The sequence below is a fragment of the Pteropus vampyrus genome, unplaced genomic scaffold (genome assembly GCF_000151845.1).
Source record: "Pteropus vampyrus isolate Shadow unplaced genomic scaffold, Pvam_2.0 Scaffold2, whole genome shotgun sequence".
Lineage (NCBI taxonomy): Eukaryota > Metazoa > Chordata > Mammalia > Chiroptera > Pteropodidae > Pteropus > Pteropus vampyrus.
In genome coordinates this window covers 26929845-26946961 of record NW_011888783.1, presented here as the reverse complement: position 1 = coordinate 26946961, position 17117 = coordinate 26929845, and the positions used below count along the sequence as shown (strand labels likewise).

Here is a 17117-nt window from a genome sequence, read left to right as displayed (position 1 = left end):
ATGAGTAAGGGCTCAATAAATGAGAGCTGTGATTGTTATTGTTATTACTACAAATGCACTCTTCCCCTTTTCCTATCCTCAAGACCTCAAGGGCCGGGAACCTCTAAGTCGGAAGCTGTGGATGTAAGTAACATCCACACCTGCATCCCTGGAAGGCTCCCCAACTATCATTCTTTCTGGGTCCCTTATGAATGCGGCTCTCTTACACTCTGAAAGTTTCTTCAGATGTAAGAGAACAAGATGAGGGAAGCTCTCCGGACATCCATACCCTGCTGGTGACCTTTCTCATTTTATCTCTTTTCTATCCAGGCCTCCCACCAGCTGCCTTGAGGTCTCTGGTGTTAAAGCTGTGAGGGGGAGGGCGGACTCCTGGGAGTGGGTTTTACCCTCAGGGCCAGGGAAGCTCTGGCCTGTGTAGGAATGTCAAAATTTGCCAGGAAAACAGCTTCTGGGAGCTGTCAGTTGACTCCTGTTAAGCCTCAGGGTGGGTAACTTTTCCCTCACTTTTACTACTACAAAAGCATAGGGAGAATACAAAGGCATCAGGGCATTTGAGTGCTCTTAGAAGAATGGTATGTTGATGTGCCACTCATACTGCAGGGAAGAATAAAAGGAAAAAAACCAACAGTTCAGTAATGGGAAGGCATTTATCAGCCAAAGGCATGTCTCTCTCTCTCTCTCTCTCTCTCTCTCTCTCTCTCTCACACACACACACACACACACACACAGAGAATCAAAATCAAACCAACTAGTTACACAAGCCCCCACATTAAAAACAGACCCTATTCTGGAAGTTTGATTTTGTTGTTTGAAACTAATTTTTCCAATGGAATTAATATTATAAAGAATGGCCTTGATTTCAGAAAAATTTGCTAAAGCCACTGCCATGGTCACAAACAGAGGGGTGGGGTCTAGTAGAAGAATTCAACTATAAAACAGATAATGAGGAGGCAGGTTTTTTATACTATAAAGTAATTTTTCCTTGTATATCAGGATTCACCTTAAATTTTCTTGACTAATGACTTCCATGATGTATTTTATATATGCATTTTGAAGAAGTTGATTTACATGAGATTTTCAAGAGCAAGTCTCCAGGTGCACTCTGCCTACCTGAGCTTCAAGGTCACAGCCACAATCATAGCCCTGTATCTTGCGTTGTGCCGACCTCTACATCTCACTGACCTTCAGCACTGCAATGTGATATTTTTCTAATAATCTTTTCTTGATTGGTTTATAATGTCCTAAACTTTTTGGTTACTTTGATATTGCTTTGGTTTTTACATTCTTAAGTGATGGCAGTTTGATACTACTCTTGGTTTTAAATTCAGGACTTAATATTTTGACAGCACATCGATAAGCAAGTACGCCCAACAAAGCACACGTGCCTTCTGGTCTGCCTTCGTTATTGTCTGGGGCAGAACTTAGGCTCCAAGCTTTTGGGGGGCAGGGGGACAGAGGAGGTTGCTGACAAGGTCTGGAAGGATCTGGTTCAATGCAGTTATCATTTCTGCTGGGAATGTTTAGGGATACATTTTAAATTGAAGACAGATAAGGTGAGGCACCTGTGACTACTTAAGAATGCAGCCAGGGCTGTTAGGGCAGAGTCGCTCAAGGAAGGTCTTGAAGCCTTCTGTGTCAGAGTTGCCGGGCTGTGCATTAGGCCTGATGATTCAGGATGCAGGCATTTTACATGCTCCCCAGGTGCATCTGATACTCGCTAAAATTTAAGAATTTCTCAACAAAAGTACCTATCCTACTATATATATATATATAGTAGTATATATAGTATATATATATATATATATATATAGTAGTATATATAGTATATACATATATACACTATATATATCTATATATCTATATCTATATCTATATCTATATCTATCTATCTATCTATCTATCTATCTATCTATCTATACATATATATATATATTAGGCGAGGCAACCCTTGGTTGACCTCACAGATTGCAAGGACCTTGTCATCTTACAATCCCTTATTTTTGTATATTTTATGCCTACAGCACCTGGTCTTCCTAGGTGGTCTCCCATACGAGTACTAACCAGGCCAGACCCTGCTTAGCTTCCAAGATCAGATGGGATTGGGCTTGTTCAGGAGTAGCATGAGCTGTAGACCCTTTCCCTACTATTTTATTTTCTACCTAGTAAAACTTCTGTCTCTCCACTGAAGATGAGATTTTTATTTGAGGGCTTCCCAAGTCCCAAGCAGACTCCGTGAGCTGGTATGGATGAAAAGCCACAGAAGCAATGGACTGTTTGACTCCTTTATAGATCACTTTCTTCTTCGCTTTCTGCTTCATATCTTTTCTTAGTCAGCATTATCATTTAATGACCCATGACTGTAGGCTGTGAACTGTCACATGTGTTCTATTCATCATTGCATTTAAGCCCTGAGTCAACCCTTAGAAGAAAGTACTATTATTTTTCCCATTTTACAGATGAGGAAATAGAGACTCAGGGAGGCAAATATCTTTCAGAATGTCATGTAGCTATTAAGTGGTAGAGCAGGATTTGAGCCAGGGTTTGCCTGATTCAAAACTCATTCTCTTAGACTGTTATGCTCTTTCCTATTAGTCTTTTCTAAAGATATCTTTTGCTTACATTATATTACATTTCATTGATCTACCTTTCTGTAATTCATTAGTAGCTTTCTAGGAGAGGATGATTGGTACAAATACACTTATCTTGTTATTTTTCCATAATAAAACACACACACACACACACACACACACACACACACACACACAATGGAACATAGCAAACTTTTCAGTAGGTATCTTTCAATCACTGAGAAAGTAGAGGCACCTCATCAAAAATTTGGAAATGTCTGTCCTGGCAAGCTACCTGAAGTATCTTTCTGGTTGTTTTCTCCTCTCTCATGCACTATCACTTACCAATGACAATGGAAGGCATGCCACTCACCTTTCTCGTTGATGCTGTGAATGATGGTTTTTCCTTCGTTATCTGTAGTTATTAGGAATGTAATAAGACATTCATTTTCTCCTTGCAGAGAACAGGAAACAGAACTATCCTTTGAGAAATCTGCAGATAAAGGAGTCATTCATTAGGTTAAATGAGATCCCCAAAGACATTATTTTTAAAGTAGTATTGAGTTTTAATATGCAAATAGGAATTTTCAACATTGCAGGATAGGAACAGAAAAGACATAGAATTTTTCCCACTAGCTGAGGTTTTAGTTTCTACTCATGTTCCAGAAGAACAGTTCCAGGTCTGGTCAATCAGGACTGACCATCAAATGCACCTATCAAACTGATGGGGGCAGGATTTCATAGAGTGAAAGTACTTCAAGGCAGGTATGCCTAGCTGTCTTGAGAATAGAATGGCCCTGATTATGATAATGAGGGGCTGTATGTTCTTCTTGGCTGAGAGCATCTGGGAGGAAGCCTAGATTACATTTCAGAAGGAGACTACACAGTCCAAACTGATACCAATACTTCTAACAGGGCCTTTCCCACAATGGCATAGTCAGGACTGCTGGCTATGTATCGTCACACAATAAATATAAATTCATATCGAGAAACAGAGACTGAAGTGTTATGCAACTCAGGGACAAACGGAATAAAGGTAAACCTCAGATTAAAAGAAACCCAGTTTGCTTAACCATCTTGCATAGTCCTTTTCTTAATTTTTTTTTTTAAACATAATCCAGTTTTCCTAAAATCTTTTCCAAATAGAAAAGTTTTTCTTGTTGAGCTTATTCAAGAGGCAGGAAATAAAGTCATGACAGAATTGGAAATATAGTAAAATGGTCTATCTGAGAGGTTAATACTATTTACTAGAAATTCTATTAGTTTGGCACCTATACCAAAATTATGTAGCATTTTTTTAATTAAAAAAAAATCTTGCTTAAATTTCCCCTTTTAAGTTGGAGACTTAATGATACTGTTACGAACACTTTTACAGAAACCTATGAATAGAATGATCATTTACTATTAACCTAAACTGTTAAGACAGATGATCCAATATTAGTATACTATGACTAAATGAGTCAGAATATTAAAACTGAGACTGTCCCAGAAAATCATAGACATACTTTTGCTAGACTTAAAATTTTTCTTATTAGCTTAAATATAAAAAGATTTTAATAAAACAGAATCTATACATATTGTTCTGACTCTAACCAAGACATATTAAATAACAGGCTATTTTTGGTTAAACAATGTAAGAGTCTTAAAAAGATAGAAATATTAAGTTGTTTCGAATTTAGTCTAGAAGATAAAAACCTCATGTCAGGGTCTGTGAGAAGTATGCCCGTATTATCTATAAAAACGAGGACTAGTAAAACATGTAACATTACTAATAAGATTTCAGATGATAGATTTAGATGAACAAACTGTTTTTGAATCCATTAAAAGCATCTACTTACATAAGGATACTAAGAAATCTAATTATAAATCATTCTCATTTGGTCATTTCCAAATCTTTATGATCATCTAAATCACCTGGGAGATCTGAAAATATGGCTTTCAGGGACCTTCCCCTGGGCGAATGATTCAAGAGGTCATGGTATACACAGGCCTCAGTATTTTATGAGTTGTTTAATAGTATTTTTCATAAGGCAATTTTGATTGAGAGGTTTGGGAACTTCCGGGCAATACTTGATTAGTGAAATTTGTGTTATTTCACATGTTTGATAGCAAGGGCACTGCATATAAAATTTATACTTTGGTCATTTTCAGATGGCCTTCACCACATGTCCTCCTACCACACCACTGCAGTTAACTAGGATTCATGAAGTCTTGGGGAATATGCTTTTCCTGCTGGAGTGTGTTTTTTCCTTCCCTCCCCTTCTCCGCTGTGACAGTGCACACCCACTCTGTTCCTCTCAAACTTACTTAATGGAACATTTTATTCTCAGGTAGAAAATATGTGGACAGCTTATAATACCCCTTTCAGTAATATTAATCCTGCTTTTTTATTTTCTTTTAAATAGCTACACTGAAGCCAGGGAGGCTTAATTTACTTGGCCAGGATTATTTAAGTTTTAATGGAACTGCTAATATGACCTTTGAGTCATGACTCCCTTCTTGCTTTAATTACTTCAGTCCTTTTCATGACTGTTAGGACTCTAGATTTAGCCTGTTTTATAGTGTTTGGGTATTAAAATGGTATTATTGAATGTGCAATGAAAAGGTCCAGCTTGGGCTGAAGATTTGCATAATTAGCTGCTAAGATTTTCTTTTGTTGTTCATAAGAAATGGATCTTTTTTTTTTTTTACCCTCCTTGATGAATGCCAGCAGTGCTGTTCTAGAATAATACAATGAAAATAAGATCTCAAGCTGTCCATGAAATCATACTTAGAAAAGGAAGTAATGTGAGAGTAGGGGTGAAGAGACTGGAGTCTAGGAAGGCTCAAGAAAAATGTGGAAAATATAAACTGTCTGCACCACTGAATCAAGATAACTATGTGTTTAAGACTTCGGCTCCGAGGCCAAGTCAGTAGTTTTCAGAGAAAACAGTTTCCCAAGCTAAAAAAAAAGAAAAAAAGAAAAAAAGGGTTCTGCGGTCAAATAAGTTTGGGAATCCCTTCTTACTCTAATTCTTTCCTTTGCCTCTCCTAAAAATTCGCAACGGACATTTAATTTAATATGCATAAGAACTCTCGGGAGTCCCGCAAGAAAACTGAGAGCTTAGCTTCCCATTTCCAAAATTCATATGACCATGGGTGTTTTCTTTCCATTTAATGTTTTCAGAAGTGTGTTTCACAGAACACACTTTGACTAACAATGCTCTGAGTACACGAATCTTCGGGTAAATTAAAAATGTCTCTTTTAGTAAAATGGATTGAATAAAGTTAAACCACATGTCCTTAGAAATGCTCACACCGGTCCCCACAGCACGACTGGGAAACAATTTATTTGGATTATAAGGTTATTTTATTTAACTCTCCATGTCCTCATTGTGGGAAGGATGGGCTGATAAAAGACCCTGTGGAAGAGCAACTATGTTGTGATCATTTCAAGGTGATACAATCACTAACGTAACTGAGTAATTTGAAATAAGACTTATAAAGGCTCACTAGAACAGTGAGCTTTTAATTCACAGGCTGACCAATATTTTTTTTCTCAAATTCATTAAGATTAGTGCTTTAAATGGTATTAGTAATTCAATTATAATTTCTAAGTTAGAAATAGCTGCATTCTCTTCTCCTGAAGATAATTTAGTCAATTATACAAAAAAAAAAAATAATGCAAATATTTTAAAGGCCACTTGAGACTTAGTCTTCCTCTCAAATCCAAGCATTTATGATAATGTACTTAGAAAACCGTATCATTTAAATAAAGTAACTCCCTGTCCATGATTTACATGTTTCCAAGGTTCACTCCTTTTCTTCCCCTCAGCACATTAGATTTCCCATGCTGCTACTGAATTGAGTTCTAGTAATTTGCAGGGCATTTTCTGCAATTTTTAGTCATTTCTTGGAAACACCTGGTAAATATCCCAGATGTTTGCTGTGAAATGAAGCTGGAAGGATATGCTGAGACTTCGTACTACTTACTAACATGGACAGTCCACAAACGTCACTTTACTCAGTGCTTTTACCGCATCTTACCTTTGGTATTAGCGTAAGGTACACACCATTTTGTCCAATTTACAGCTATTTGGCATATTTTCCAGAAAAGCACAGATGAGAGGTTTTCCGAGCACTAATAATGCTGCACCTCCATTTAGGGTTATTCAACTGTGCACAGTCAGATATCTCAATTTTGAAACAATGCAGGTAATTTTCAAAACAATATAAATGTCACTAACTTATTCCACTTTGGATTAATTTCTGCATTCTAATTCCATCTATTCAAGACAAATATCCTGGAGTGTCATAAATTATTGTCTTGATTATGCCACTTTGCCTGAGATACATCTTGGTCCCATCACTAATGCGTACAGAGCAGTAGCTCTACCTGAGCAGCATGATAATGCAGAGAGTTTGTGATGATGGAAAAACTAGTCCCCCAGATCATCTCTTTAGGAGGAGTCAGTCATCTTCTTTGTTTTAAAGTTTACAAATTATTTTACAGGCTTTGCTTAGCAGTTAAAAGTTACAGGTCCTTCTTGTATTTGGGGGATGAGACAAAGGAAAATTAAAGATTGCCATGTAACGCCCATGTTTGAAAAGTTGGGAGTAAAAGCATACAAAGAGAAGGGGAAGAAAAATGGCCACCAACCAGAAATTGCCCGGTGTCTGAGGGCTGCTATCAGGAAAGCCGTATTATACTTCACTTGTCCTATTTTGAAATAGGGCAATCAGATGATAGGGGACAATTTCAGGTTTGAGGTTAACATTTAGATATTTCTTCAATTTTCTTTTCTTCTAATCAAAAGAATGTAACATTCTGGAATTCTCAACAATTGCATTTGTGAAACAGAGGTGAACTTGCCAACAGTGCTGAAGTCAAATAGAATCTGTGACTTTAAATTGCTTGTATCCCAAACCATCAGGTTTTAAGCCTTATGGAATGCATTTACCCTTAGCAAGCAGTGTGAGTGAACTAATGCCCTGGTACAAATGAAGTCAAACTACTGGAAAGTCTGTCACAGAGTTTCTGCCTCTCGAGAAATACGTAGAGGAAAGGAAAGCAATTTAAGACAAGTAGAACCTTCTTCTTCGTTGATGGTCACACCAGCTAGTTTGCATTTGTCAACACATTCTTCTAGGGCCAGGCCATCTGCAGACAGGTGGCATTCAATGCAGCTCCTGTGAACATTATTCAACAAGAGTTTATCAGTTTATGTTGACAGAAAATAGATATGCAGCTGGAATGTTGCTTTAATGTGGTTACTGTGGTTGGTGCTATAGGAGTGTCTCATGGAGGACGGTGGTACCTTTTGTTACTTCCAGAAAGATAGTTGGTCTCATGCAAGAGGAAACTTCTTTATTGTGAATTCCACTCAGTAATCAATGTTCCCTGGGCAACCTCATTAATAGCTACTATCCTCATTTGTCTCTAATGATTGCTCCTGATTGGTTAAGTTAAAAAAAAATCAATTATTTTGGTATTTGATTTAGCTACATTTTTATTTTATTTGATTTAGCTACATTTTTATTTTATATTTTCCTGAGCAGGGTTTGTGGTGTTAAATATAATTAGAGTCTAGACAAAGTTTGAATTTCTTAAAAGAAATGGTCTGTATTTTAACAAAAATTCCAAGAATGCATAATTATGTCATGAATTACTATTTTAAAGATTCACTTTTCTGTAACTCTTTTGAATGAATCCAAGCCTTGATAGGGGTATTTTCAAAAGCTAAGGATGACAGCCCGGATCCTCATTAATGCGGGATTTTTAATAAAAGATCACTATTTATAGACAAGTATACTTCCAAGAACACAGCCCAGGAATTAAGCTACTCTGACGATGTCTATATAGCAAAGTAAAACTTAGATGCTGAATTAATCTTGTGCTGAAAATCACTTTAGAAACAGGTTGTTTAGAGTACCCTAAAACAGCAAAAGTTTTCTTACCTCAGACACACATCATGTGGCCTCTTTCTTCCTCTGGCCATGGACATGAACACTCTTCTGAGTGCTGGAAACATTCTATACCCACACCCATGCCTCATCACATCTCAGCCCAAACCACAGTTCCATAGGCAAGTCTTCCCTGGCTCTTACCAGTTAGTCCCCTTGCAGTGAAAGCCTCTGAATTCCTCTGTAGGAAGGGCTTAGGAACAGTAACCTCTGTGGTAGTGGAGATGGAAGTATTGTCTGCAACTTGCCTTTGTATTGTAGCACATTGCATTTATTATGGTTATATATTTATTTGGAGTGGCTTTGCAGAGAGCTGCTGGAGACTGTAGAAACTCTTAGAATCCCTACCCCATTGTGCATCAAATTGATAGCTGCCCAGGCTAGTCTCCTGCCATACAGTTCCTGCCATATAGCACCTTCTATATCTCCCATTGTAACTGTCAGCCCAGATATCATCATAATTACTTTTTTAAATGTCTGTCTTTCTCACTAGATTCGCAGCACCTGTGAGGACAGGAACTAGAACAGTTTCAGTCACCACTGCATGCTCATGGCCTTACATGTTTCCTGGCATACAGCAGGTACTTAATATCTATTTGATAAATGAAGGCATGAATGAATAAATGAAAGAATGAACTCATTTCAGAACTAACATGAACACCAAGGAAATCACTCTACCTGATTCCTCAAATTCAAACTACTTTGATTATTAATTTATCTTATAAACCAGATTTAAGATTGAATCTTGTTTCCAGTGAAGATGAAATAGAAAAATAATAGAAGAGACATCTTGAAAGGACTTTTCCATTAAGTTCTATTCAAATAAGTCTAACAATGTCTCCCATTCTTCTCACAGCATAAGTCCAGTGATGGAGAAGTTTCAACACGTGAATGGTGAATAACCACTGAGTGAATATTGATTTTCTTACTTCATTTACATTGGAAATGCAAATGTCACCACATTTTGAGTAGCAGAGTTAATGAAAATATGAACTGCTAAAGTATGTTTGCTGCATAATACATCACACATTGCAATGTCACAACACAGCCAATTTGGAGATTTATTTCACTTGACCTACAAATGTTGCCCACTTCCATTAAGAAGTTAGCTGCCAAGCAAAGAAGTAGTCTTTTTTACTGGAAAATAAGAAAACGTGGTTTTGTTTTTGTTGTTGTTGTTCATATGGTATAAAAGAAAATACAATACCCAATAGCTGTGTAGAATGAAAATCAAAGAAAGGTGCCAAAGAGCATGAGTAGTAAAGAAGAAGGAAGCAATTAAAAGCCAAGATTGTCTTCCTGTCTCTGCTTCCATGAGTCTATAGATAGGAATGAATCAGTAAGGTCAGGCTATGAACTTCTAGATAAAAAAAGAAGCTTGTCTGTTTCCCCTGAAAAAGTACTGAATGTGGGTGTCGTCAACGTACCTCCAGGGTATTCTTTATGTGTGGCTGGTATTGTAACAGAGGGGTTATCTGATGTTATCAGTGTGGGACATCATCTCAGCTTCCCCTGGTAGTCTCTAGCAGAAATGTGCCATTGTGGTCCTGGAAAATCAGGACTGAGAGAGGCAAGTGAGAGACAGGTGTTCCAGGCTAATGATCACAGGGGCCTTGCAGGTTTGTGTTTTGATGAATGCTCAGAAACCAAACCCAGCAAAAACAATCTGAGATCTGAGTTTATAAAATGTCACTATAACTTTGATCATCATGAAACCTATGGAGAAAAGGAACTTAAGAAGGTAAAGGCATTACCGTTTAGAGTTACAGAGATCGCCACAGGTAGGACAACGTTCACAAGTCGGTCCTGAGGCTCCAGGGTTCATGCAAACACACTTGCCACAAACGCAGTCCCCTCGGCCGCTGCAGAGCACCCCATCTTCAGAGAGGCACGAGTCCGTACTGGTTGTGCAGTTGCAGTACTCGCCAGCCCAGCCGCTCCTGCACACGCATTCACCGCACTCACAGTCGCCATGATCTGTAAAACAAAGCGCTCTCTGTTTTTTAGGATCAAAACTACTTTTCAATTTTTGGGACCAATTTTTCTACTTGCCTTTAAACACCATCAAAAAAGACTGAAAAAAAAAAATCAGAATAAAGTGAGTGTGTGTGTGGGGAAGAGATGGGGGAGGGGTGTGAGTGTAGACATATTTTATGGAATGTATTTTGCTAACTGTGTATATTTATTGATCTAGTCTCCTAACTGAAGACCAACTTGATTACCTGATATTATATCAAACAGAATTTATAGCCAGATGAAAAGATATAATCCAGAAGCCTGTAATACCTACTTGGGGTGTATGTGTGTGTGTGTGTGTGTGTGTGTGTGTAATTGTTTTTACAACATTTTGCTTATAATTACAGTGCCATAGGGTAGAGATATAAGACAAACATGGCTAATACCCTACCTCTGCAACACTCAAGCTGAGTGATCACAAAATCTCATCTATAAAATAAAATAAAATCTATTTCTAATGGTTGTGGTCAGATGAGAGAATGTGTCAGTCTCCTAGCTCTGCTTTCACCCCTTAGCTGTTCTATAGGCGTAGAGCGAATGCTCAACAAGTTCATTTATTTAACAAACTTTAATGGAGCATATAATGTGCCAAAGATTGTATTAGGCATGAAGATTCAAGAGTAAATAAGACAAGGTAGCCGAGCTTACAGTTTAGTGTTAGGAAACAGGGTAATACTTACTATTACTAACAAATACAATACAATGTGATAATTGTTATACACACGGGAAGAATTTCCAAATTAGACTAGAGGTTTAGGGGAGTTTCCAGAGAAGTGATGCTTGAGTTGAGTTTAAAAGATAGAAGATACAAGAAGGTTACATGCATTTTAAACAGATAAAAAGCATAGGTAAATACCAGATGTGTGTAATCGTGTGACCTGCTTAACACCCACGAGAGTTAGACATGGATAGAGCCAAGGAAGTATGTGGGATGTGACAGGAGAGGAGGAGAGCAAGGTCGACAAAAAAGTCAGAAACCACATCACGAAGAACTTTATGGAGTCAAGTAAGAACTTTTGTCTGAAAGTTTTGGAATTTCAAGTCAGGGAGAGACCTGAACAGATAGGCATGTGTCTAGAAATGTCCTGGCATCAGTAGAGAGGGTCCAACTAGAGACAGGAAAACAAAGTAGGAAGATTTGAGACCCTGCATCCACAGGAATGAAGAGGAAGGGGTATGTATTTCAGGGGATGAAATACTTAGGGTGTGGCTATGGTTAGTGCCAGGGTGGAGAGGGAGAGGAAGAGAAGGAGGGATAGAATCCTTCCCGGGTGACCAGACTGGGCTGCTAGTTGGATGATGCGGCTTTTCGCTGACCTGGAATGGAAACTAGCTCATCGTCCATCTTATCTCAAGTGCCTGGCATAGAGTAGTGCTTAATTATTGAATTAATAGATTGTTCTGAAGCAGAGGAGGAAGAGAGGCTTTGAGGGACATGATGAGTCCATTTTTGGTTCTGTTGAGTTTGAAGGGCGTGTTGGACATCCTACGATGCCACTGAATGCAGTTGACCATTGAACAACATGGGGCTTAGGGTGCCGACACCCTTCTCCTCCATACAGTTGAAAATCTGCATGTAACTTTTGACTGCCCCAAAATTTAACTACTAATAACCTACAGTTGACTAGAAGGCTTACCAATAATGTAAACAGTTGAGCAACACATGTTGGGTATGCTGTATATTATATGTATTATATACTGTATTCTTATAGTAAAGTAAGCTGGAGAAAATGTTATTAAGAAAATCATAAGGAAGAGAAAATACATTTACAATATTTATTGAAAAAAATCTGCATGTAAGTGAACTTGTGCAATTCAAACACATATTCTTCAAGGGTCAACTGTGTATGTATATAGACCTGGAGTTTGGGGTTTGGGATCCATTAAGAATAGGTGGCAGTTGAAGCTGTTGTGGATTGGGTCTTCTTGGGGAAGCAGATAGGATAAGAAAATCCTTGGAGAGCATAAGCATTTAAAACGTCATCAGAGAAAGGGATCCTTACAGAAGAGACCGAGAGGTAGGAGAGCAGTGAGAGTGACGGTGCAGAGAGAGCTTGAAGATGGAGGTGCGTGGAGACTAGCTGCGAGCAAGCTTCTCATCTAATCCTGAAGAGCTCCTTTTGGATCTGGCCACATAATAGTGTATGAAATACTATGAAATGATGACGTGCTTAAGATAATGGGCTTGAGTGTTCTTTCTATAGTATTTTTTTCGTGCCTGCCATGCTCAAGATACTAAGCATTTGATGTGGCAAGAGGGGAGGAAAGCAAGGTTGACAAAAAAAGTCAGAAATCACATCATGAAAAACTTTATGGAGTAAAGTAAGAACTTCTGTCTGAAAGTTATGGAATTTCAAGTAGGAGAGAGACCTGAACAGAGAGACATGTGTCTAGAGATGAATAACAAATAACAAATTTCATAACTGATACTTGTCTTAAAAACAAAACAAAACAAAACAAAAAAACAACCCGTGTATCTGACATTGCCTTGCAAATTTTACTCTTTCAGCAACTGTCCAAAGCACATAGGATTGGTGGTGTTGAGTGAGGGCACAGATCTAGAGCCAGAAAGCACAGATCTGAATCCTAGCTCCAGTACTTCCTGGCTGGGTAAACTTGGGGAAATTACTCAACCTTTCTGTGCCTCAGTTTCTTTATTGATAAGGAGGGACTAAAAATAGCTACTTCATAGGAGTATTGTGAAGATAACCTGACATGATACCTAAGTGTTTAGAACAGTGCTGGGCCCTTATAAGCAGTAAATAAGTATAAGTCATTATTACTCCTAAAAACGATTTAGTAGGAAAGATTTGAAAGCAAAATTACCCATCGGTATTAAAACTCCTGCAATTGTACTGAAAACCAAACAAATGTAAAAGAAATCTCAAGTGAGGCAGGTTTTCACTTACAGAGGACACTGTCATGTTCACTATAGAAAGAAGGAATCAGGTTTTCTCTCGTAAACTTTCGTTTAATAGGTGGTGACCTTTCTATCTTCATGATCTGGCTTTAAGGGACGTGGAGTAGAAAATCACAGAACAAAGGAGACAGCCAAAAGATTTTGAAGCTGAATTCTGATAGCTAGCGCTCTCTCTCTCTCTCTCTATATATATATGTACATATATATATATACACACACACACACATATATACACACACACATACATACATACATACATATACCAAAAAGACATACACTTCTCTAATGAAAGATGAGTTGAAATGTATCTAGATCCATGACATTAAGACATATTCCAATTGTATTTTATAACCTATTTAATTCATAATTGAACTAATTAATTCAAAGCTAAGAATAATTAGGCAATTTAGGCCCAAACCATTAATTTAATGTTTATATGTAAGTTTTTCTTTAAAATGCAATTGCTTTTTGTTTCTTCCTCAGCAAAAGGGGAAACTTACTTTAGTGATAGGGAGAGATTTCTATACTGATGTTTATTCTGAAAAATTAATACGATTTATAGATATTGTCAAGTGAAATGTGCATTTCCTAATGCGTTGAAAATGTCCGTGTATATCACTGCATGTAAGAATTGCTTGGCAGAAATTTAGAAAACCCTTCCAAGAGCTCTGTTCAGAATTAAGAAACTCTCCTTTCTGTTGTCCTTCCAGAACCATTAACCTGGTCACCAAAGTTGCTAATCGATATCCACAAGCAACTAATTATTAAAATATCTGTTCATACAACAACAATAACAATATTTTTCTAATGGCTTCATGTAGAGGCAAGATGATAACCAAAGATCAAGAAAAAATTAGCAGGCTCTTTTGGAGGAATAGATCTTTCTGGAATGCCATTGACTGACAATTCTAAGTGCATAAAGGCAGGAAGTTTTTTTTCGGTAATGCCATTTGCCTATTAGAGTTTCCAATCTCTTAGAAACAAAATATAAAAGACTAATGGAATTTGGGCAAGAAAAAAATCAATGGAGTCCTATATCTGTGAGTGCTCACAGATAGATTAAAAAAAAGTGCATGAAAAAGAACATGTGATAATAGCCCTTCAAAGAAGTGGTACATTGCAGAGTCTATTAGCTGTAAAATAAGCGAGGTCTACACAACAAGTGAAGCTGTAGCACATTCGAGCCTCTGTTACAAACGCCATCAACAACAGAATGTCTGTTCAGAAGGCCAGGCATAATTTTTACCTCTGCACTAAGGACAATGCCAGGCACATGGTAGGTATTCCTAACTATTTGTTGAATTTGAATAATTGTACTTACTTTTATTATACCTTTTTATAGAGAAAGCTCCTCATAATAGAGTGACAACCTTTGCAATGTTATTGAAAAACAAAATAGCTCTTGAGAAACAATAATGGTTGAGTATCATAAATTACCCCAAAGTACAAAGGCAATTGGTATTGGTGAAGTTTTCAGAGTTCAATTGAAGATATAATTGTATTTTCTAAATAGAATTTCTTTAGCAATCACTATTATCTGATACAAAGAGAGGCACTATTGTCAGACCTTCCAAACTGCAATGCACAGATCAAGTCAACTCTTTTTAGGTTTATTTCTATTCGCATTCATGATACAAAATAAAATGAAAGATCATCAAGAAACGAAGTGTGTTGCTGTACACAGTTCAGCAGTTTACACTGTCTTAGATCTCTTTGATCTAAGATTTAAAGGGTGAAATAAAGGCAAGGTTAGTATTGCTATTATATCGTATTAAAGTACACTTAGGACCTTTTTTTTGAAAGGCAATTTCAAATGTTTTGAGCGTATATTTTAGTTAAAAATTTCTAATAGGAATTTGATCTGGGATTCTGCTGAATATGTTCTTGCCAAGATGTGGTGACTGTCTTTGGCTTCAGATTATGTCCTATCTACATCTTGTGAAAAGAGGACTGATGTGGGTTTGGAAACACAGCCGTTAAATAAGGAAATAGACTTTTGACTGAAAGGAGAGAGAAATGTGTCTAATCTGGACAGACTCTATATTTTTCACTCTCTGGGGGGAAGACAGAAGGCGGCCTGAGAGGAACCCATTGGTAGCAACAGCAGCAGCCAAAGAATGAAACTTCATAACTTCTAAGGGCATCAGCTGGTTTTCAAAGAGCTTGTAATTCTTTGAGGCCTCTTTGCTCAGGCCTTTTCTCCTGAAAATCTGTTTCTTTTGTATGTTTCTGACACTGTGGTTTTGAAAACATATCTTGCTTAGTTTTCTCTAAAGATAATGGTTTTCTGTTTTGAAAAGCTGACTCCTTATACACTGTGAAAAAGGGAGACATGAAAGCTTAAATTCAACACTTAATATTTCAGTTGTATCACCAATTTATATCATTTTAAAGTATATTAACACATTCGTAATTCTTGTTTTAAAAGATTATACTTAAATATATATGTATGTATCAGAATGATTTTATAGTGGTTGTGTTATACATAATATATTCTTAAACTGCAATGATTTTACATCTACAAAGGATATTAAAACATAAATATTTCTGCTATTTAAAAGTTTTCTCAATCTCAAAAAACTCCAAGCAATTTTGCATTTTTACCTTTTCCATGGCCTTTTCTACATGTTTTTATTCATCTTTATCATACTTAGTGCCTAACCTAGTATCTATCACATAGTAGGTGTGCAATAAATATTTGTGAAATAAATGAAGGTCCTGAAAGTCCATTTGGGGTGTGTGTGTGTGTGTGTGTCCCTTGTCCTTGCCATTTGCTCCTTAAGGAGCCTAGCTCTTAGTTTTTCCAAAGTGATAGGCATTTAAGAGTTAGGTCAGATATCCTGTAGCCTGATCCAGAAAAGTCTGGAAGATATTGGAGTTCAAATTACATGCAGTTTTGTGGAGTATGGGTAATAAACAAAAAGAAGGCATTACCACCTTTTACCTACTTATCCTTAGGGAAATAATGATAGAGATGTAAGTTCCAGTTGGCACTCCAACTGGAGATCTCGCTCCACATGAATGTAAGAGCAAAAAAAAAAAAAAAAAAAAAAAAAAAAAAAAGACAAGAGAAAATCAGTTACCTTAGGTCTAAAGAGAAACAATCTACTCATTTGATCAACAAATATCTATTGGACACCTACTATGCCCAGGTAACTGGAGGGTGCAGAGGATGCAGAGCCCCTTCTTAATACTTGCACAGTTGCAGAGTAAGGTGGATTTAGACATAGCCTACCTCCACAGAGCAGCCCTTTGTGTCTCACGCAGGAGAAATTGTCACACTGGCAGTAAGGCCCATAAATGTTTCCATAGGGAGATAAGTGGCAGATGCACTGTCCACAGTAGCAATCGCCTCTTCCACTGCACGAGGGATGATCCGGGGCCTCCTTGCAGGAATCTGTGCTCAGCGTGTCCTCTCCACACTCGCAGCGAGGACCCATGTAGCCAGGGTTGCAAGCACACACCCCACACTGGAAGGAACCGTTCCCATTGTGGCATTTGGAGCTGTTCACTTCCACTTCTTTCTGACAGTCACAGTTGCATTCCGGAGTAACAAGTATTTCTAGGGTGTCCCCCAGCCCCACAGGCTTTATAATGATGCGCCTGCTTCTTCTCTCACAGTTTGGTATACTCACAGTCACATTAAATGAAGCCTGGAAAAGAAAATACCG

The 17117-nt window shown here is 37.6% G+C and overlaps 1 protein-coding gene and 1 pseudogene across 12 annotated transcripts in view; both read right to left on the bottom strand.

Moving 5' to 3' along the window:
• ITGB6 (integrin subunit beta 6) overlaps positions 1 to 17117 on the bottom strand; it is a 122161-nt gene that overhangs the window by 10719 nt on the left and 94325 nt on the right. For 9 of the 12 annotated variants that reach the window (XM_023529824.1, XM_011358692.2, XM_011358740.2 and 6 more), the window contains 4 exons: positions 16682 to 17099; positions 10265 to 10487; positions 7639 to 7736; positions 2941 to 3063 (listed from right to left, as the gene is read on the bottom strand). In XM_023529824.1, the coding sequence (XP_023385592.1) occupies positions 2941 to 3063; positions 7639 to 7736; positions 10265 to 10487; positions 16682 to 17099 (862 nt within the window). The remainder of the gene's footprint in view (positions 1 to 2940; positions 3064 to 7638; positions 7737 to 10264; positions 10488 to 16681; positions 17100 to 17117) is intronic. The other 3 variants (XM_011358698.2, XM_011358758.2, XM_023529808.1) reach the window with 1 other exon arrangement.
• On the bottom strand, positions 2013 to 2133 carry LOC111739379 (annotated as a pseudogene).